This window comes from Chlamydotis macqueenii, chromosome 2 (genome assembly GCF_036417535.1).
Source record: "Chlamydotis macqueenii isolate bChlMac1 chromosome 2, bChlMac1.mat, whole genome shotgun sequence".
Classification (NCBI taxonomy): domain Eukaryota; kingdom Metazoa; phylum Chordata; class Aves; order Otidiformes; family Otididae; genus Chlamydotis; species Chlamydotis macqueenii.
Window position 1 is genome coordinate 97961247 of NC_141557.1, and position 22939 is coordinate 97984185.

Genomic DNA, 22939 nt, shown 5'->3' on the forward strand with positions numbered 1-22939 from the left:
CAGGAGTACTTTAGTATATTCTAAATAGGTAAGTGAAATTATTTTGTTACATTAAAAATTAATGATGTTAACATCAGTAATGATATTCTGCTTTACAAGAAAAATTACACTTGAGCATTTTATCACATGAGCAACAGCACTATCATGAAACAGCTGTGATTTCAGGTTGTTTTTTTTCTATCAACCCTTGGATGGTGAAATTGGCTTCGAGTTAATCTTGGCTCCAGTTTTATAATGTTCAGTACCTTGTTCTTTGATGTGATAAATGAGTCAGAGTAACATTTGAAGTAGCTGAAGAAAGATGCTTATTACTGACGTAGCTGAAAATCAATTGCTCTTTTTCAATGGAATCTTATCTTTCAAATTTATGAGATATGATTAATGGCTTTTCTATAGGTTAAACACATTTTTGTAGTTCTCCAGCAGAATGAGTATTAAATCAAAACTGCCACACAGTGATCCTGCACAAAAAGAATTAGAGCGGCTTTCTTGCTATTCAGCATTGTTAACAGATGGTTTTAGACAGATTAGGTAGGGAAATCCCCGAAGGATGAATTATGAATTAATGATTGCAAACAACTCTGATTATAGTTTACTGAAACTGCTCGATAGTACTATGAGCCTATGGCTTTCTGCATGGATTTATTTTATGGTTATTAATTCATTGACAAAGCGTAACCCTTGCTAGAAAAAGCCTTGAATGGTAATTTGTACTTATTGAGTTGTATTGCATTCCATCAAGAGCCTTGTTTAAAACTACTGCGGTAAATGAGCAGGGATATAGGCTCTATTGCCAACTTGTAACTGTTAATTGACTCTAGATACTGAATTGGATGATTTCCTGGTTTTATACATAAAAGGAATTTTCAAGTGGTAAGATAACTACTAAACACAAGTTAAAAAAGTCATGTATGAGCAAATCCTAGGGTTCTTTCAGATGTATATGGAAGAATAGAAAAAATACGCGGTTGCTTTTATCTTAGAGAAACATTTTTGTATTGACTTCTTGTATTAAGCAGAATGAATATAAACACTTATAACCACACAAATAATGTAATTTCAAATAACAATAAAGTAAAATTGTGCTGTAGTGACATAATGTTGTAAACGTGGGTTTTGGGGTGCTTTTTTGTTTTAATTCACATTTGTCAAGATTCTTTAGAAGTGTAATATTGTCAAAGTTGCAAGTAGTTAACAGGTAGGAATTAGACCAATGTATGGAATGTTCCATTTTAATTATCAAAGATTCTGTATTGTATGTCAGTATTATGTTTAAATATTCATAAATTTTCCAACTGAATTAGGTTTTTTTTTGCCCTTGAGCTACTCAAGGAAGCAATCTGAAGAATATGTAGGCTCTTTAACATAAACAAGATAATAATTCCTGGATTATATGAAGTTTTTGTTTTGTTTTACACTCCGCGAGGTGGATAGTAGTTGGATTTGCATAGCCTTTTCCAGAGCACACTGTGCTTCTCTATTAATCCCTAGGGCAAGTATGTGCTTTTCAAGATGAAATACCAGGTGTTCCTCTCAATTGAAGTGGTATGTCACAATGCTGCGAAGGAAGCCTTCTCTAAAAAGGCTGGAGGAACCCTCCTATCTGCAACATGCAGTGCAAGATGGATTGGATGGCTGGTATTCATACCAGCGAAGCTGTTTGTTTATGGGACTAACAAGCAACTTTTTGTGCATCTTCAGGAGCCAGTCCTGATGTGAATAGAAAGAATTCTCAATTGCAGTGGTATTAGTGTGTTGTCCCTGATACATCTTTCATCACAATGTCTGAATTTTTCGTTCTACAACAGTGGCTTTTTTTTTTTTTTTTTTTTTTTTTTTTTTTTTTTTCCCCTCCGGTACTCAGCTCAAGCTGGCTCAGGCATTGTTTGCACAAGCAGTAGGTTAGTTACATTAACAAAGGCAAGTTAGGGAGGAAAGCCACAATAATTATTTGCCATTCAGTCTCTGGTTTTTGGTTTATCTGATCATGTTAGTAAATTGAGTTATTTCTGAAACTTGCATCTCTCTGGTGCTGAAAACACATCTGCATCTGTTTTGACCACATCTGAAAGTATACTTTAAATAAGGAACTTCCCTCTGAGTTGATTTTGTTTACTTAGGCTTGCTCATGCCTGGGATTTCTAGGTGCAGAATGAAAAAGGGTAATAGCTTTGTTTATGAAATTACCCATTTGGATAAGAAGATACTGAACTGGAGGGCAACAGGAGCAGAGGAAAATGTCCTGGCTTGTACACCCCTAAAACCAATTGTTGGATCTTTTAGCTCATGTACACTTTTTCTAGTGAGGTAGTTGTGCATGTCAGCAAACTTTAAGACAGCAGTTGTGTTAGAAGGTCAATTCACAATATAAAGTACAGTAAAGGCCATTTTATTTTTTGATGCATTTTATGATAGGTAAACACGTATTTTCTGGTGTTCAGTATACTTGTTGATCTGCATGTATCATAATCGGGAGAAGTTAAATTGGACTTTCAGTTTGAAAAATGATTTTTGCCAACTCATGTCAAGTTGCTCAAAGGTGCATATTTCAGTCTGTAAACTTCCATACATTTTTTCAAAAATAGAAGAAAGCTGGAACTTTAATTGTCTGAAAATCAAGATCTTTATCATTGTCACTCATTTTTATAGGAATGTTAAGGACACCTTTTTTGAGGGGGAAGATAGGGCAGTGCTCTGGTTTGTAAGGCATGTAACAGTAGGAGTAAACAAGGTAGCTTTGATCGGTGGTCAAGCCTCGGTGACTGTTCTCCAGTGATCCTTCTCCTCCTCCTCTCTTCCATGTGTGGAAAAAAGAAGGGGGGATGGCAGGAGTGCAGGTTAATTTTAATGTATTTTTCTGCTTCATATCTGCAGATTACTGGGGGTCTCTGATTTTAAGGAGTCTGTGAAAAGTGAACATTAAAAAGCAAGCGTATTTATCCTCAACAATAGTGTTACTAAAGTAACATTATCAAACTTCCACATAATGTCTTAAGAGTGTGTTCATTCCTTTTTTTTTTTTGTGCATGTGTGTTTCTCTGTAGTTCCTTTTCATAACGTAAAAAAAAAAAGTTATTAATTTAAACCCATTGGGGAAAAAAAAAACCAACCCAAAAACTACCACTTCCAGAGTTTTCATTGCTTTCAAAAAAAACCCCACGAATCCCGAAATAAAAAAAAAAATCGCACTGGAGGACATAAATTGGTGTCATCAAAGTACTATGTCTCAGTTGAACAAGTTCACCTGTATCACATTTTGGTAATCATTTTCTCCATGGTGTTTGGTTTGAATCTTGAAATTTAAAGGGCCCTTGGGTTTTCTAGGAATGCGTTCAGCACAAAGAAAGGGTATTCACTGCTGTAGTAGAGTCTTGCTGTGAGTTAAATCCTTTCTTTTGATCTCTTAACAATTCCAAGAATGCGTAACAAGTACATAGCAGTAGTGCTAATAATCTGAGGTGTGTATTTGAATTTGAAGTTGTGTACTCTGTCTTTCCTGGCAAACTTTGCAGAGAGATTTGAAGTAGGTTTTGAAGCCTATGTCTGAAGGAGGTGAAGAGGATCGTTCTTGCCTCTTCCAAATAATATTTTCTACCTGTTGGAAGCTATTGTGCTCGTGAAAAGTGCACAATTAAATGTAGTGGTGTTTTAAATAGAAATATGTGATTTGCAGTTAACCAAAAATCTGGTTCCAACTGCAATATAGCTGGTGTCTCATTTGCTTGTTTTATTCTTGGACTCTTTTGTAGGCACTCATGTTTGGGTACTACAGGAGACAAGATACTAGGTTAGGTATACCAGTGATCTGATTTGGTAGGGCTGTTCTTATGGCTGCTTGTCAGCTTCTACTTGTCACTGCAGGTCCGGGATTGTTCCTTCCTTTTCAGAGGTGGCTTATCAGCTTGTTAGACACTACAGGTGAAAGATTGCCTGAGGCTTCTCTAAGCATGTTAGCATTTGCCCGCAGATAAGTGAACCAGCTTACAGGTTGTTGAAGTAGTTTGTTTCATTTGCTTCCCTGAAGGCTTTTATGAAAGATGTGTACAAAAGCAACGGGAAGATGCTTTTAAAAGGCCTTCAGGTAAAGATACAACTGTGACAGTCTCAATACCATAAGCGTAACGGAACTCGGCAGCCTTGGACATGCAACGTATTTGCACAGCCCTTCTAGACACCAGTGCAGAGGCAGTATAAGGAAAATACACACATACGGGGTAGCAGGATCATACCACTTGTTGGAAGCTGTTCTTTTACAGAAGTAGCGACTCGAGGTCCTGAATGATGCGTTGGGGTCTCTGTGATTTCTGCAAGGAGGAGTTGTTTGCCCTTTTTGAATAATAACGTGTAGAAGAAACTTCTGGTTCAAGTGACCATAAAGTAGAGGCAATTGTTTCAAATAACATTTTTCAGGATAAATAGAATATGGTTTCTTACAGTTAGCTAGTGTATAAGTAATTAATGCAGTTGCATTTCATTTTGGTTACTCTTTCCCAGCCTTTGAAAACTTTGAAAGTTGAGTTTCTACAAAGTTTATTTGTGGGAATTTCCTACAAAATGAAGACTAAGCAGAAAGTTAAATTATCCTATGTGCAATGTGGGTACTTACCCAGGGAGGGGGGTTGATAGGGTATCTTCCAACATGACTTGTCAGTTTTACTCTTGTGTTTGTAGCACTGGCTGTGAAATAGCTATGTTCCCTATGGTTTTATTTATAGCTCTGTATAAATACTTCCTGAAACCCAATCTCTTAAGTATCACTTAATTCTGTCATGCAAGACTTAATTACACTGATAATAAATAGATGTTAGAGTATTTTTAGCTAAGCATGCTGTCATGATACTTCCTGTGCATGAAACATATAATGACTTAAATGTCAGTATCTGAAGGCCCTCAAAAAGCTCTGAAAACAGCTGCTGAAAAACTGCCACAACTGAGCTTGTTTCCTTAAATATGAAGTATATCTTGATATATTATGGCTATATATGTTACTTTCAGCAAAGTACTTGGGAAAAGGTGCTTTTTCTGGTGCTGGTTGTAAAAAAAAAAAAAAAAAAAAAAAAAAAAAAAAAGGTGGGAGAAGATTGTAACTGACAATTTATTGAGGCTACACACGCCTTAAACTGATTGTCTCAAATAAGCATTCCATGGAAATAGTGTAAGGGCTTGTGTTAAATGGAGCATGAGTACCGTCAAAGGGACGGTTTCCTTTCCAGGACTTGATCAGTAAATCCATAAGTAAACAGCGTGTAACAGATTACTCTTGTTCAAAGAGACTTGCTGGTAAACTTTTCAGCTGTTAACTCCTGCCCCAAAACCACAATTGTTAGTGACTGGATGATACATCATCAGAGTACAATAGATAAAATATTTGAGAGGTGTTAAGCTTAAAGCAGAGCTTAGATAATGTTCTTGGAGTCACAGGAGTTTCCTCTTAAAAAACCCTGAAAGAAATGCAACAGTAATAGTTCTGGTCTAGTTGCAACTGGATGGGCTGCGGGGGAAAAGCAATTTTTTGTAATCTGAAATGTCTTTAAACACTGCAAGTTTTCACTAATTCAGTTTTTTATAGGCTTTTAGGGTGTCTTTGGAGGAAGGTGGTTGTTGGGGAGAAAGTTCCTTGTTAGGTCACTTGTGGATCTATGCTTTTCTCGATTTAACTTGTCCAATTTTGTACCTTTGTTTTAAATGTTTTTTAAAAGTCAGGAGCAAAAACTTTCCTTGTTCTTTATTTCAGAAGCCTAGCTTATTGGCATTTTAATGCTCACTGCTTTATTTGTATCCTGAAGCAAATGGTATTGTATGCCCCTCTCCAACACTCCTCCAATTCTACTGCTTAGGGTTTTTCTTTTTTCTTTTTCTTTTTTTTTTTTTTTTTTTACTATGGTCTGAACTGGTTAAGTAGTCTTTGTGCTGCTTATTAGCATCACAGGTTCCTTCAGTTTGTCACTTAACATAGATGTGAACTTCCTCTCCTTGCTCAGTTAAGACCTTGTTTGATAGTTTTTTAACCTTGATTGTTAATTAAAAGTTTGAGTCTTGAAAGGAATCTGAAACTGCAGTTGCTATTACCTCTACTTTTTCATAAATTTATTTTAAATGGAGGGTATACCTGCATATATGCCTGTCACTCTTAACATTCATGAAGGAAGGAGAAAGATATTTCTCAGAATTATACATTCTCCTTGTTCACACAGCAAAATTTTCTGCAGGTGGCAGGTTATGAGAAGCTCCTCTGTATCTGAAGAACTTTCCTCATGCCTTTGACATTTATTAAGCATTTTACATTTGGTACATGTCTAACTTGTCTTTCTAGAACCAAAGACAGCCCTTTTTTTTTCCAGTGAACTGGACTGGGCAACTGATTATGAGGAAAACTAAAATAACAAACATCACCTTCTCCACAACTCAGGTTTAACCCACATCAGGTAAATTCATGCCAAAAATGAGAGAGGGAGACAAGGACAGGCAGGAGTACCTTTGTTGTCAACAATGATGGCTGCTTTGCTGGTTTAGGTTGTTTGGAACTACAGAGTTCAATTTCTGTCCTGCATCTTGCTAGAAAATAGTTACCATACCAAAATTGTAAAGCTCCTATACTGTTTATAATGCTATTTGTAATTAGTTAATTCTGAGTGGCAGAATTACACACTGTTCTCATGTTTGTTTAATGCCTTGCTTGAGAAGCTACTTCTGCTGTCCTGCCTTTCTTTTTGGGTGGGAGAGGGATCTCTTTGTTTGTTTCCCCACATTTGATGTTTTGGGCAAATATTCAGTCTCATGCAACTGATCTCTGGTCAGTGTGATCCAAGAAGGAATGTATAGCGTGATGTAGTACCGGGCAGAAAAGCTGGTACAGAATGTGGAGTTCGGAATAAGAATGTCCTCACAAATTATTTTACTGATAACTTGCATCTAAGTTGCAACCTTCTCAAAAATTCTAGAAAACATGCATAATTAAGGATGTTTAAGTAATGAGTACGGTGGATATTTTAATGGAGGGAGGGCTGGAATACTTCAAATTACTTCTAAAAGAGGAATGGTTGTTCTTTTTTTTTTTTTTTTTTTTTTTGTGTAAAGACCATGCTACTAGTCATTCTTTCTTAAAGTCTGCCTTAATCAATTGGCTAAAACATAATTTATAAAGGCTTGTTTCAGTAAAAAGAGGCAAAGCTCCCGAGTCTTAGTTGATGGGTGTGTTTGATTACCTGGCTGTACAAAACCTTTGTTAGATTTCCAGTGCTGGCAAACTCAAAACAATGTTTATGTGTCTACTATTGGATTCCTCAGCTTTTACTCTGTCTGTAGTGTGAAAGCCTGTTGAGAGACCTAGGGCAGTTTATTTTAATACTGCAAATAGGAGGGAAAAAAAATCCCTCAGTTCATTTGAGATGTGAGATAAGCTGAGACCACAGCAGACTCCATTTTTTAATTTTTTTTTTTTTTTTTTTGTTCTCTGAGAAGTGAAATGATACCTCATGACTCAACACTAAATTTTATTAGTGAAGTATGGTAAAAATCTATTACTGAGTTCATTTCAAAACTTGTCCTTAGTATTAAAGTTAAAATGTCTTTTGCATACAGTGCTAATAATTAACTTTTCTTGTTCCAGATAACTACTCTTATTAATCATAAGGATAAACCAAAGCGTTCAGACAAGACTCTGCAAGCAATTCAGCGAGTGGGCCAAGCAGTTAACTTGGCAGTTGGAAGATTTGTTACAGTAGGTGAAGCTATAGCCAATGAAAATCATGAATTGAAAGAGGAAATGAGTGTCGCTTGCATCGAGGCAAGGAGAGCAGGTATGTAGTTACTGATGAAACTTGTAACCTGTTGTGCTTGTACCATTTTTGTAACGCTATTTTTAGTGTCAGGAACAATGTAAGAACTTTATTATTTAATTGCTTAACCATCTTCTGGTTCATTCAAGGACTGATCTGTTACCTGATTGTGTCAATTACTTAAATTGCTGTTATCTTCTGAACAGGGAACGGAATTGTGTGTTGGCTTTGATTTTTACGGGATCTTTTACCACAAGGAATCGTCTGACTGCTCTTTGTTTTGTGCTGTTACTACAGACAAAGAACAGTGTGTGTTGAGAATAAAACTTTAGAGTTTATTGCTCTCAAGCTAAAACAGTGGAGTATTTAAAGTAGTTTGAGTGTTATGCTATTGAGGTCACTGCGCTCTAAATCTGAGTGTCTGAATGAAGGTCAATGTCAACCCATATTTCCCCAGGACTCAGTAAGATGACTCACATCAGTCATCTGATGACTCCTCTCGGTAGGATGAAAATAATGTAGTACTTGTCTTTTTGCTAGATTCAACTCTTGTTGCAAACTTACTGTGTGTGTGTGGATTAAATATGAAGATAATGATTGAATATGGATAATTGATTGACACTGTCACACTCCTCTTTCCCGGAGAAGCCTCTGTCTAGGCAAAGAGTGGGCTACTTTCTCTGATACTATAAGAGAATGTCAGTGTCATGCTGGAAACTAATTTCCTAGATATTAAATACTGTTCCTTGCATGATATTTCAGTGGCTTGTAGTAAAAGCGTATTTTAATCTGCAGTACAGCCTTCAAGAAGATCACATCTAGAAGAACATTCCTTTTGTTCTTAGTGGTGGTGAGTTTTTGTGTTTTCTTTCAAATACATTTGAATCATGGGAAATTCTGCTTGAAGCTTTTCCCATTTAAGCAGGTGGAAGTACCTAGAGGTGGGACAGACTTTCTGCCTACTGTGACTTCAGGGAGACGATCTTGAACTTCCAGACATGGAGGCAAATAAATGATCCTTCAACACTAATGTCTTGATAACTGCAGAAAGGAGTAGTACTCTACTCCAAGACATGGGTTACTGTACTTAAAATTGATCTGTTGAGATAAAAAATGAACTTATGGGTAATTGTTTGGGGTTTTTTTGTCTCTTAAATAACCTCTGAAGCCTGAGAAACTTGCCTTTTGGTGCCCTAGCCAGTATATTTCTTGCTGAATCACTGTGCTCATCTCCAACTTTAGGGAGGCAGTTCATACTATTTTTATGATTAAAATTGGGCATAGGACTGTAAGAAATCCTCTGAAAATCCCTCAGCAATGAGTTGCAATGTGTAGAGACACGCTGGTGATGAGTGATTGTTTTTGTGATTTGAAGGACTACTCTAGATAAATCTCAGACTGAAAATTCATGGTCACTCCAGTGAACTTGGCTGCAAACAGAAGTGTCCTAATTTGAAAACATTCCATTTGTTATGTGAAGCATGTGTTTTCTCTTCAGAGACCCAGGTAAAACGCTGACAAGCCAAAATTTCCCACGTCAATAATCTCAGCTGCTGGAAGAGCAGCGCAGTCTGGATCTCTATTTCTTGACTTACCAGTTATGCTGTGGCCAAGTGCTTTTTTTTCCTTATCAGTGTATCCAGGAGGAGCTTGGAACTTAAAAATAATCTGCGGTATTTTCTCTCGCCAAATGATTATAGTTTTTTCCACTGTAAGTTTTATTTCCTGTTATGCAGTAATATGCCTCGGTCTAGAGGAGTGAAGATACAGTGTTTACTTTTCTGTCGAGCCTTACATTTACCTTGGCATGGGTCAGTTATTCTCTCTTTGAGCTATCTATTTGAGATCTAACGGATGACTTACATGGGAAATTCAGTATATCAAACAGGTTTGCTGCTGTTTTTTTGTTTGGTGGGTTTTTTTTTTTTTGTGCCAGTATTATCTCTGTGGACTGCTAAGTGTTGGACAAGGTAAGAGAGTCCTTTGTGCAGATAAATTCTTACAGATAACGGATTCTTATGGATAACTGTCCTCTGAACGGAGTTGCTCAAGTGCCGTTTTGAGCAACTTTGGTGTTCCCAGGCAAGCCAATAAAATCTCCTGTCCAATTATAGCCAAGAATATTTACTTCTATAAAAGAATTTCATATTCTGATGGCATGAGCAGCAGAAGGGCCTTGCTGTATAAGACAGAGAATGTTGTAGAGCTGTTCATACTTCTTTTTAGCCAATACATTAGATGGTGCCTCAAAAAATAAAGGAACACTTTGTTAGGCTTAGAAGATAGATTTCAACATTAAAGGAGTTAGAACATTAAGCATCTCAGTGGCTAAGAAAAGTAGGGAGTCTTTAAATCAACTGCATATCCTGTAGAGGCTTTGAAGGATGACAGATGTTGTATCTGTTTCTTGCAAAGGGTATAATCAGTGATCTGAAGTGTTTCAGACTTGTTATGACTATTTCCTTGTAATAAGCCTTGTAATTTGATTGACTCAAAATAGAATCATAAAACACTGCAGAGGGTCATGTAGCAGATTTTGCCTAGCATTAGTCTTGCACTGTGTCAGTGTTTACAGTGACAGTGTAGTAGTAGAATGTAACTCAAAGAAGCATGTTTTCAGATGCCCATCTGTGATTTTTTTTTTTTTTTTCCCCCCCTCCAAAACTGGGAAAGACTGGTTAATCTAAAAGAGAAAACACATGTCAAAAATGAGTTAGTGTCATAACATTTTCAGTATTCTCTGCCATTTGACTACATAACCCTGAAGGAAGACATGGAGTAAAATGGAAGCAATAAATACCACTTTCTTATTTTTGCCTTGGCTTTTAGTACAGAGAGAGACTAAATTAAGAAGGTTAAAAACTAACAATTTTAAAAGGATAAATAGAATCAGAGAATAACTTAGGTCTGAAGAGACATTTAACTCCCAGAACTGAGACTGTGCAACTTCTTGTACACTTCTTACAGTGTTTGACCACCCTTACAGTGGTGAAAGTATTTTCTTATATCTTGTTCATTGCTTTTTGTCCTGTCACCATACATGTCTGGGATCAGTGTGCCTCTCTCTTCTCCATACCTGCATGTTAGGTCGATAGTTGTAGACTGCAGTAAACTCTGCCGTGGGCCTTCTTTTCTTGAGATGGAACAAACTTGCTTCCTTCAGCCTCTCCTCTTACATGCTCCACTATGTCAATGTTTTCCATGGTACTGAGGAGCCCAGAACTGGACATGATACTCCAGATCCTGTCTCAGAAGTGCCAAACAAAAGGGAAGAATCATTCCTGCAGCCTGCCAGTTACACTCCTACTAATAACCCAGCATGCAGCTGACCAGCACTGCTGACTCCTGTTCGGCTCTGTCCACCGGGAGCATCGTTTCTTACCCTGCAAATGTTCTCTCTAGGCTGCTGATCCCAGCCTGTACTGTTGGCGTGATGCTATCCTGGCCCAGACACAGCACTTGGTATTATTGCCTTTGCTGGACTTCACAAACTTCCTGTCAGATCATCTTTCTTTCCTGTCCCTCTGTCTAGCAGCTCTGTCCTCCAGTGTATGAGACGCTCCCCCAGTTTGTTATTGTTCCTACTGGCCTATCTTCCAGGGAACAGTTTTGGTGCCTTCTATCAGTCCCTGAGGAATGACACTGGTAATTATTCTCTTGTTGGACTTTGTATCACTGATCACCATCCTGGTGCCCAACAGTCAAGTCCATTTTCTGCCCATCTTATTGTTCACTTATCCAGTCTGTATCTCATGGTTTAGTTATAAGGACAGTATGGGAGATCATGCTTGGAGGTCTTGCTAAAACTGAGATACTTCCATTACTTCCTTTTCTAGAAGGAAGTAATGGAAGTGTCATTCATCATAGAAGGCATTCAGATTGATAAGGGACTATTCACTCTTGCAGATCTGTGCTGGCTCTTCCCAATTGCCTTTTTTTGCTTCATGTGGCTTACAGGATGATTTTAATAATATTCCTAGAGAGTAATGTGAGGCAGACTAGCCCATAATTACCTACATTTTTCTTGTTACTCTTCTTGAAAATGGGTGTGACAGTTGCCATTCTATCATTGGAAATCTGTTTCAATTGTCATAATCTTTCAAACATGATAGCAGAATTATGGTGACACTGAACTGGTTTTTTGACACTCAGATGTGTCCCATGAACTTACCTATGCGTAGCTGGCTTAAATAGTCCCTTGTTCAGCCTTTTTTACCCTAACAGGTCTTGCTCCTCATAGCTTACTCCCAGGTTACCATTCCTGTTCATGTAGTTGCAGATCTGCAGGCAGAGAAGGAAGCCTTTGTCTTATTGACAGAAGTCTCGAGTTTCTAGGTCTGTCTGAAGCTTTTGACAGGCAGATGCTGCAGCTCTTTCTGTGTTCTCTGATTATTCTTTATATGATTAGATGCTTCACCTACGACTTGATAATTCATCTTAAAGAAGGTGAATCCCACAGCATAAGAAATGGGATAATGGTATTGTGCATCCTTCCTTGATTACCAAAAGCACTTAACGTCTATTTTAATTGTTCTCTGTTTCTACAGCATTTCATGTTTTTACATATATTTTAAGGTCAAAGGAAGAGATTGGAAGTTAGTCAGCTCACAGCATTGAACAGTTCCAACCAGAGGCTGGCCTGAACTGAAATGAAATTGTGGAGAAGGCAATGGCCAGTCTGTTTTGCTGTTAAATGATCTCCTTGCCTGAGTGGAGACTTGTCCTACAGCTTCACTGTTAGTGTATCTGGCTGCCATCATTGTTTGGATAATGGCCGTACTTTTATAATTCTTCTTCTGTTCATTTTCAGGGTTTTCAGCTATGGAACTCACCACCTCAGTGTACTCTGTTTATCATATTTGCATATTTATACTAGAGAGACCCACTGATTATTTGTAGCATGGCTTTTATGACCTGGCTTGGTCCAAGCGAAAGTACTGGAAGTTTCTTGCCACAGTGTAACACCTATTCAGGCAACCTAATTGCTCAAGGGATTGCAGTTGTCAGAGGAGAGAAATCTATACATAAATACTATGAGGCGTGGAGCTCTGTGGTTTGGAGGACTGTCAGGTCTTCCTTGTTCCCTAGTGTTTGTGTGTAGTATTTCCAGATCAATAATGCACCCTTGAGTTCTTCATATGGGACCTCTGGCTTTATTGGGCTTTTGAAGTGAGTGTCTTCTCTGCTTAGGTGAATTACCTTAGTTGAAGTTTTAAGGATGAGTCATAGGGGACTCAATCAAATGTCCTAGATTTTACCTTCAAGGATGATCTGCAGGTTGGTTGTGGGTTGATCGTCTTGTCTTGCATGCTAACAATAAGCGTGTCTCAGAGTTTACTTGAGTTCAGTCTCCCAGCAGTCCTTCTGCGGTTGTGGAATAGGAAACTGCTCTATGCCTTTCCTCTATTGTGCTATTATCTAGGGTACTCCAGAAGATTAAATTGAATTTTCTCAGACGAGGAGATCCATTGGCTGCATTGTATTGTAGAATTTTTAACCGCATAAAAAATAAGTGGTTAAATAGTTCTATTTAACTATTATCGCATTAAATGCTAGTTGAATCAAAATACCATTATGAACTGAAATTAGTGCTGCTTTGCCTTTTTATTTTCTCTCCTGTCTCTTGATAACATCAGAGTGGTGGTGGTCCTCCTTTGAACATAAAGTGCAATAGTCTCAGTATAATGTTTCAGTCCTGCAAGTTATAAAGTTGTTTGGAATTTCTTTATTCTTCATGCCTGAAGACTTCTACAGGAATAAGAAATCTACAAGTTATGGGAATACTAACTGAAATTTGGAAGGTGGAGGGGAATTTGTAGTTCTTCCTTCCTTGCTGAATCCCACTCCTTCAGTGGGTTGATGCTGCAAGTGTCGACACGGATTTAACTTTTGCTATTAGAATTGGAAAAATATCTCCCGTGAATGTTTTCTCCCTCTACACTCCCCAGTTCCACCCCCTCCACCTCAAATATCTATAGACTACTGTAAGAAAATTAGCATATGTTACAGATGGAAGAATGAGGCAGTACTGAATAGTAGTCCAGATTTAAATATGGAAAGGGTGCCACCAACAGTCAGTAGAAGGAAGTGAAACGAAATAAAGGGGAGTTGTATGTAGCTCTGAAATTGTTGGTTTACCCCTCAAAGGTAAAAACTAAGAATCCTTAATGGCCCAGTATCTATCTTTTTTTTTAAATATGAAATGTTAATTATTTACTTTTTCCCTCTAGGTGAAACAATTGCACAGCTTACAGATGTGGCAAGCTTGGATCACCCAGAATCTGATAGCCACATAACAATCTTTACGGACAAAACGGGTGTGGTAAAAGCTGCAAGGCTGTTGCTATCTTCTGTCACAAAGGTGCTGGTGTTAGCGGACAGAATTGTTATTAAGCAAATTATTACTTCCAGAAACAAGGTATTTGTAGCTTCTTTTTTGTTTTGTTTAACTGATACGTGCAGTCAATGCAAAAGGGTCGTGCTAGATGAAATGGTGTTTTCATTGTGTCTCTATGGGAAGTGCAAAATGAAAAGGTAAAAATGAATGTCTTACACTTACCAGATATCTGAAAGGACATGGGTGTAAGTCAGGAGGAATAAAAAAAACCAATTTTCAGTGACTTTCTACATTTTATGTGACCCGTATTGCACTGTTGACTTAGTATGCTGGAGAAGACACTGTGTTACCGCTTATTTAAGTTTACTGCGAGGTGGAAAGTGTATCTGCCAGTAAAATGGCCAATAAAAGCTTCTACTTGCTAAGGACAGAGTGTTTGCACTGTCAGGATCAAGACAAGGAGAGCATTGTGAATATGGCTAAGGAAAAAAGCTGTGAGGAACGCTGATGGAAGTCTGCTAGTGAAGTGAGGCTTACAGATTAAAAGTTTCTTGTGCAGTTTAAGTTATGTCTTGAAACTTAGCTGGAAACTACTTAGTTGATTTAAATAGTGTATGAAGACCCATTTAACCTCAAATATAATCTATTTCATGTACTGCACTGTCTTGACTGTAAGATATTCTTTCTTTTCTTTCTTTCTTTCTTTTTTTTTTTTTTTTTTCCCCCTCTTCTGATGTGCTAAAATAAAAATAGAAAACCCTCATGTTTCATAAATGAGAGCCTGACAGGGCCTGGGCTTTTCCATTAATTTTCAACTTATAATCCAGAGCAGAACCTCTCTTTCCTCTTTTGACTTCTCGTACTATCTCTCTTCCTTTGACCCAGCTTGCTTTCCAGACATGCTGATCTTTGTTTTGCAGCTTCTAGACCCAAGACACTTCATTGAGTCCCAGATTCAAAAACTACGGCAATACCTGCTTCAGTCTGGCTTTAAACTTAGCAGCACTTATTTAATGTCTCAGTGTTCTTTTCTTCTCCCAGTGGCAGCAGTATTATCAGTATTAATTTGCTGAAGTTACATGCAACTTTGGTCTTTTCTTGCACTGGAGACCAGAATGGTGCATTTAATACCTTTTGCTGCCTTTTGTGAGTTTTTCTTCTGCCCTTCTCTGCAGCTGTGCAGTGATCTGAGTTAATTTACCTTTCTAAAAGTGGCTGGTGTTAGCACAGACTTAGGCTGCAGAGCAACTGTACGAAGTGCTTGAAGGGATAAGGAGGGGTGTATCTTTTCAGGAGCAGGGCATGGTTTATGATAGTCTTAAATATGTAGGAAGCTCTTGTCATATATACAGTTATAGTAATGTCGTAGTTCAGCCCCAACGGGGACCAGACTACGCAGTCTCTCTCTCACTCCCCCCACTCTCCAAGAGAATAGGAGGAGATTTGACAAACAAAAGAAAACCAGGAAAAAAAAAACCAAACACGCAGGTTGAGATTGAACAAAAAGTAAATTTAACAGTAATGACAGAAGAAAACAAGAGAGTGATGGAACACAAATACAGTATAATAGCTCACAACAGATCTCCACATCCAGTCTCTTCCAACTAGCAGGGCCTCCCTTCAGCACCCTCCTCACTTATATACTGAGCATGATGTCAGATGGGATGGAATAGCCCTTTGGCTAATTTGGGTAAATTAACCCCAGCTGTTAGCTAATTAGTTAACTATCCCAGCCATAGGGGCTACCAGCTTCAGTTCTCCGCCCAGCTCAGGTAAATATTAACTCTATCCTGGCCAGAACCAGGACAAGTAAGCATAGGTGCAGGATTTAATTTAGAAGGTATTTAAAATGAAGTCTTATTTTCCAGAGTAAGTGTGTCTGACTGATTGCCGTAGTAACCCTAGTCTTTAGTCTTTTGGATTTTACTGCATTCTCCTTTCTAGACATTTGCTTGATAATGTTGCCTTCTGTTTATGGTACCAATAGATCAACTCACATCTCTAGGACCAAATTAAACAAATGATGGTGACTTACACAGGCATATCTTGATACTAATGGAGTATACTCCTGAAAACTGTGTCAGACACTGGTAGGATGGATAGCAAAGCAGTTCTTCTTGTAAGAAATATTGTGGTAGAGGGATGATGTGGGCAGGCACTTAAGTGTACACAAATACTCAGTCAATGCAGTATAATATGGTGTAGAGGATGGAAAGGCAGGAAGAGGATCATCACTACTGCCACCTGGAGCAGGTGCTGGCTTTTTGGACTGGGTCACTGTTCCAGAAGGTCTCAGCTGCATTTTCATCTTAGAGACTGAACGTCCAGCATTAAACTTTTAGTGCCAGTTTGCTTGCTGACTCTTCCTGAACGCCTTAATTTTCATTGTTTTCCTCATGTGAATTGGGAGTTAGTTAAGTCAACCAAGGGCAAGGACAGAAGAACAGCTTAGTGGTTGGATGTCCGGTCTCGCAGACTGATTAAGTGATTGAGATCTTCTGGAATGGTGATGTGCTCCAGAACCCAGCCTCTTGTTGATGATCCTGTTTCTGCTTCTCCATCCTCTGCACCCTGTGTACTGTCCCTGTGTTATTAGATTGTGTGCATTTCTTAAGTCCCTGCCCACATCTTTCCTACTTTACAAAATTTGTTTTACCATCCATCAGACTTAGTCACTGCATCAGTGAGCTTAAAGTCTTGCTCCGCTTACTGTCATCAGTCTGGTTAGGAGTGCCAGAACAATAAATAGGGAAGTGACAGATAGTGGGGATGTTGCTGCACTGTGTGGATTGGATCAAAATATGGATGTGCCCTGGAGTGATGTCAGCCTACGACTGCCATCTGAAAGGTGACATTCGTGGTGCAGCAAGTAGCTGTGTAATACTACATTCTAATTTAGATACTAATAGGAATTTAGTCTTTTTTTGATACATAATTTTAACCTTGTATTTAAAAATGTACATTTTAATTACTCTCTGTGTGCTTCATGTTGATGAAAATTTAAAATTAATAATTTGAAGACACTACGTATTTTGCTTTTTAACAGCTCCTTGAACAAGCTTTAGACAAATTTAGAACTGTCTGTGCTGTTTCTCCCTGTACGTAGTTTCTTAGAATGTCAGCTCTGCCTGCAATGTCTAGAATTGTTAGCTGTAACGGAACTGTATGTGCTTTCATTGAAATTTTTATTTGATGACAGATTTGTCATGACAGAAACACTTGCTCTGGGGTAACTGTAACAGAGGTTGCTTGCGACCAAGACCATATGCATGAAGTTGCTTAAACAAGAATGATTGAGCATCATTACTCTTATTTTTTATCCATTCTTAGAAGAAAAAGTTGGGCCTTAACTTGTATGTTTTCTCCTTTCCCCACGTTCACTTTTCTGCATCCTTACTTCCCTAGTCTGTGATTTTCTGCTTCTTCCACTGTCATACTGCTGTTTTCACACCTTCATCTTTGTGCAGCTTACTTCCAAGTCCTTTACACCCAAGCTCTGCTCATGCATCAGCACCTGAATCACGCAAGTTCCTGTTTCTGTAACCTTTGTGGAACTGGCTGCATAATGTAAGATACTCAGACAGACACTGTAGTCTAGTATTCCATGATAAAGCAGTCAGTTCCACTGGACTCACAGGATCTAGTGGAACACTTGCTTTACATACGTTATAACTATGAGATTGAGGAGCTGCTCTATTACAAAAGAACGGGCGCTTCCAGGAGCATTTACCTGGGTTGTATGGAGGGGGTAGTTTGTCATAATCAGGTATGTAGAGTGCTGTTTTATTAGTTGGGAGGAAGATCCTTTTGGCATAGGAGAAGAAAAATAAGTTGACATTTCTACCTTTTGAGTACACTTTGTCAAATTTTCATGCAGTATCTTTTCTCCAGTCTGAAACACGGTGAAGAACTGCTTTGACTGTCTTCCCTTCTGAAGATATTTAGTGGATTTGAAAGATCAGTTTGGAATTAGCAACCATACCACTAACCTGAAAAAATCTAATATTAATATTTGTTGTAAACCGTATTATAGTGACTTCAGCAGGATAACTTCAGTAATTTATAAGCTATAAGATAATTTTTGCTGAACATGTTAAAAAATTCTGGTATCACATGCTTTTATGTATTTTGAGTAAGAGCTTGATACAACTTGGATTCATTTAGTTCTTTAGTTTATGTAGAGATCACAAAAATTTTCAGAGTTAGAGTAAGTTGTTACAGAAATTATAAAACCATGTATTAACACATTTCTAACTTTTTGGGGTCTTTTGAGGAATACTTTTTTTTTTATGCACATAGCCATTAAAACACGTATCTGATTAGAACTGTGGTTTTAGACTTTGGAAGTTAGGCATCTGAAATTGAACTTTGAAACTGAGAGTTACTACATAGAGATATAATCTGTAGATTAACATCAAGTACTTAGTTTTTGAATTTAATATGCCAGTAATGCTTTTCCTAAATCTAGAGACTGAATTTTGTAATACTGCTACTCTTGATATTGGCAAGAGTGAGGAAAATATTTTTTGAGGGTTGACAATAAATTTCTCATTTTGAATAAAGCATGATTTTTAATTTGAAGACTTGATTTCCAGCTGTTGAGTTATTAATGCTTAACTAGGGATAAAATATATACATTTTAAACAACATAATTTAGAAGTCTTTGCAAATAAGAATATTCTTGGTTTAGTAATAGTGTTTTCATTTAGTATCTTGATAAACTACAGTATTTTCCCTTATCTTGCAGGTTCTTGCAACAATGGAACAACTAGAAAAAGTCAGTAGTTTCCAAGAGTTTGTACAAATATTCAGCCAGTTTGGAAATGAGATGGTAGAGTTTGCCCATTTAACTGGAGATCGGCAAAATGTAAGTATTAATAAAAAGCTGTGAGAGATGTAAGGTATCATTTTAATCTGATTCACTGGAATATTTGGGTTCTTCTAGGATGATTAACTATTACAAAAAGATTGCTGGTGTCCTGTCTCTGAAACCTAGCTTCTCCTTCTTCCACCCAAAGGACATCTTTGATTTTTAAAGCTCAGCCTGAGAAATATCACTGTGTTGTTTGATCTGCATATCTTCCAGAAGCCTTGGCTTCAGTCACTGTATTTTGGCTTTTCTGGCTTATTACACTGGTAGAGAATTTGTCTGTTGTTACTTGACAGAAACATTTGATGTTTGCACATCGTGAAGGAATTTGAAAGCAGAGCAGTTATGTTAGAAAACTCCAAAGGTGAAATCTTCAGATCCTAATAAAACATTTGCTTGTATTTTTATTATTATTATTATGGAATATTTTTCTAGGTTTAGGTCAAAACTTCCTTATGTTGGAGTAATGGTTTTTTACTTCTCACATGCAGCTGCTCTTTCAAAGCCTTTCATTCATGCAGGAAGCTTTTTGCTGCTCCTTGCGTGTAAATAAAAGATTTACTGAGGCGTAAGACTTCTGATGTGAGCTCTAGTTGCTTCCCCTTGTCAATCAAATCCTCCATTCAGAACTGAACCAGGGTCAGAGTCCCTAATATCCAACAAAATTCAGAATTCAATTTGTATAAACAGTTGGCCAGCCTCATGTGTATAGAAGTAGTTTTTTATGAGCATCCTTCAGACTGGAGAACTGTGCTAAAAAACATACCACACTCCTTTTGTTGTTTATGTGTTCTGAGTCTGCTATCAAAGACTTAGTTCTGCAAAAGCTACATATAATTCAAGGAAATATGTGCTTGGAAATGAACTCTCTCTGGTTTTCCCTGAAATATTCATAGCAGTGGTTCCTTGCAAAGAAACAGGTGCATTACTAGTAAGCGATACTTTTTTCAACTATTTTTTGTTTTCAATGTTAACTGGTCTTGCGCTTTTCCCTCCTTGCCCTCTTGACTCTTTGGAAAGAGTGTTCCATTAGTACTCTTTCAGTTGTGTCAGGACTCTCCTGATACACTCACTTTACAGTGTGTAGTTTTATTGAGAGGAAACATCCCTCAAAGTATTTTTCCTTAGTATAATTATAATAAGTATGCCAGAAACTCTGAAGTGTGGTCAGATTTATCAGAATGTAATGTCAGAATTTGAGAAATGAGCTGGGTTTTGTTGGGGTTTTTTGGGGTTTTTTAAAATATTATTGTTTTGATCTTAAAGATTTTCTGTAGTTGCTAAATAAGATTTTTACAAAAATGACAAAACAAACTACTGCTGTGATTTATCTGAGGTTTTTTTGCTAATCTAGGGTAAATTAGGATTAATTTCATCCTGTAAATTCTTCCATTTTCAGCTAATCCCATTCAGTTGCGTGTCTAACACTCATATAGCACTCAGCTATCTTTGTGAGCATTGAGATCTTGGTTGTAGCTTTTGAAGTTCTTCTGCTTGTTAGACTGTCTTACATGTTGAGGGTTTAGTGTCTTGCACTCTTCCCTCCCTCCCACCCCCATCCCAGTTTGGGCTCTAAATTCTTCCCTTTTGATGAACTTTTCTGGGGGTATAGTTCAATTTTGCAGGTATATCCCTCTCCCTGGAGAGCTCTTGAAAAGTTCCTGCACTCAATGCCTTTCTTCAGAGGAATTGCTTTTTTAGCCTATTAAAACTTTGTTGCTGGTATATAGTAAACATAACACTCCAGTAGACAAAAGGTTTATTTTACATTTCCTTCACTGCAGTACAATGAAAAGTTGATCTTCTCTGCTTCTGCCTTACCGGCCCTCATTTCAGAAAATACTTTTTAGTCAGCTACTTTTTTCCCCTCATTTTTCTGTTTTATGAATAATGCTGTATGATAAAGATAGCAAAATTAGTGACAGTTTACATAATATACTCTTTATCTCTGAGGTCTTCTTTCTTTGAAATCTGAATTGAATAGAGCTAAGAATAAATGCATAAATTAAAATGTCTGAAAAGCAAGCTCTAGATTATGAGTTAGGCTGAAAACAGCAGTTGTCAGACATAAAGAAACTTTTTTTCACAACCCATCCATCTGCAAGAGAGTTTCCCTTTTCCAGTCTCACAAGCAGCTAACATTTTAGATACTGTGTAATATTCAGGTCATTTTTTCTTTTGATGTGTAGGATTTGAAGGATGAGAAGAAAAAGGCTAGAATGGCAGCATCTAGGGCCGTTCTTGAGAAGTGCACCATGATGCTCCTAACCGCTTCAAAGGTGAGCGAGTATGCGTGCTCTTACACAACGTAGATAAATCAGAGTATGACATCTGGCAGGATAGCTGACTCAGCCTTACTTTAAACTTCATGCTAAAGAAGGGTGTAAGAGTAAAGAATGAGTAGAGGAAAATCTTTATATTTTCAGTAACGGTATGAATTCTACTAAACACAATAGCATTTTAACAGAATTTATAAAATTCTAACACAGTCTTTAGACTTGCATTAGCAGGAAGCATTCGTTTTGCTGTACTGCATGCTGCTAGGAAACCAGGACACATGTGCACCTTTTTGTAATACTTTGCTTTCTTTAAAAAGACTTGTTTGAGGCATCCAGACTGTGAATCTGCTCGTATAAACAAAGATGGAGTTTTTCATCGGATGAGATTAGCTTTGGAACAGGTAATAGAAATTGTAACTGACTCTAGACCAAACGGAGAAAATGAAATGGCCCCCATCAGCATATATTCTGGCATCAAAGAATTCAAGGTAAGAGTAGAAATAGTATTGTTTTCTACAGCCTAATAAATTATCTCAAAACTAGAATTTTTTGGGAAAAAAATAATTTAAATTCCACATGGTGGAGCTACATCTTTTCAGCAGTGCTAACTTAAATAACAGTCCCAAAATGTTAGAGAATCTGACAAGAGGTGATTATAATTTCATTGTTGTTGCGAAAATACGCCTTCTGATACTTGCCATCTCCTCCTGAATCAGAATGCATTCAGAACTCTAATGTTTTGTTGAGGTTGAATGAACTTAAAGTATCAGGATCCTGATCAGAACTTCATTAAAATAGTTGTCATTGAAGAATTCTTGCTTTGTAATTGGTGGCATTTTTAAATCTGCACACAAAAATATTCATCAAATATTTAAAAGAGCAAACTGTCATTCAAAGGAAATGTTATGAATTGAAATTGTATCTTGTATTGCTGGGGTTTTTTTGAGATTTTTTTTTTTTTTTTTTTTTTCCTGATAAGGACTTTTCTAAATTTCATACTCAGTGAAGAACAGTTAATGAACAACCATGTTTTATTTCTTTAGTCTTTCACTTTGTCCTGGTTCTGGCCAGGATAGAGTTAATATTTACCTGAGCTGGGTGGAGAACTGAAGCTGGTAGCCCCTATGGCTGGGATAGTTAACTAATTAGCTAACAGCTGGGGTTAATTTACCCAAATTAGCCAAAGGGCTATTCCATCCCATCTGACATCATGCTCAGTATATAAGTGAGGAGGGTGCTGAAGGGAGGCCCTGCTAGTTGGAAGAGACTGGATGTGGAGATCTGTTGTGAGCTATTGTACTGTATTTGTGTTCCATCACTCTCTTGTTTTCTTCTGTCATTACTGTTAAATTTACTTTTTGTTCAATCTCAACCCGCGTGTTTGGTTTTTTTTTTTTCCTGGTTTTCTTTTGTTTGTCAAATCTCCTCCTATTCTCTTGGAGAGTGGGGGGAGTGAGAGAGAGACTGCGTAGTCTGGTCCCCGTTGGGGCTGAACTACGACACACTTTCATTTTATTATTATTTTTTATTTATTATTCCCCCTCCCACCCTTTAGAATTTGGTTGAAACTTTTGGGAAGTGCCTCAAAGTATTCAATTTGCTATATGTAACTTTTTAGAAAAATACTCAGATTGTATAGATGTAGAAAGATCAAACAAAATCTGAATACACAATT

General features: G+C 37.5%; 2 protein-coding genes across 4 annotated transcripts in view; one reads left to right on the top strand and one right to left on the bottom strand.

The window, feature by feature from the left end:
- Positions 1–22939, bottom strand: part of ABITRAM (actin binding transcription modulator) — a 301888-nt gene that overhangs the window by 247940 nt on the left and 31009 nt on the right. The window lies entirely within an intron of this gene.
- Positions 1–22939, top strand: part of CTNNAL1 (catenin alpha like 1) — a 58079-nt gene that overhangs the window by 8177 nt on the left and 26963 nt on the right. The window contains exons 2-6 of the mRNA XM_086740483.1: positions 7610–7799; positions 14009–14196; positions 18863–18982; positions 21175–21264; positions 21582–21752. Of these exons, the coding sequence (XP_086596609.1) occupies positions 7610–7799; positions 14009–14196; positions 18863–18982; positions 21175–21264; positions 21582–21752 (759 nt within the window). The remainder of the gene's footprint in view (positions 1–7609; positions 7800–14008; positions 14197–18862; positions 18983–21174; positions 21265–21581; positions 21753–22939) is intronic.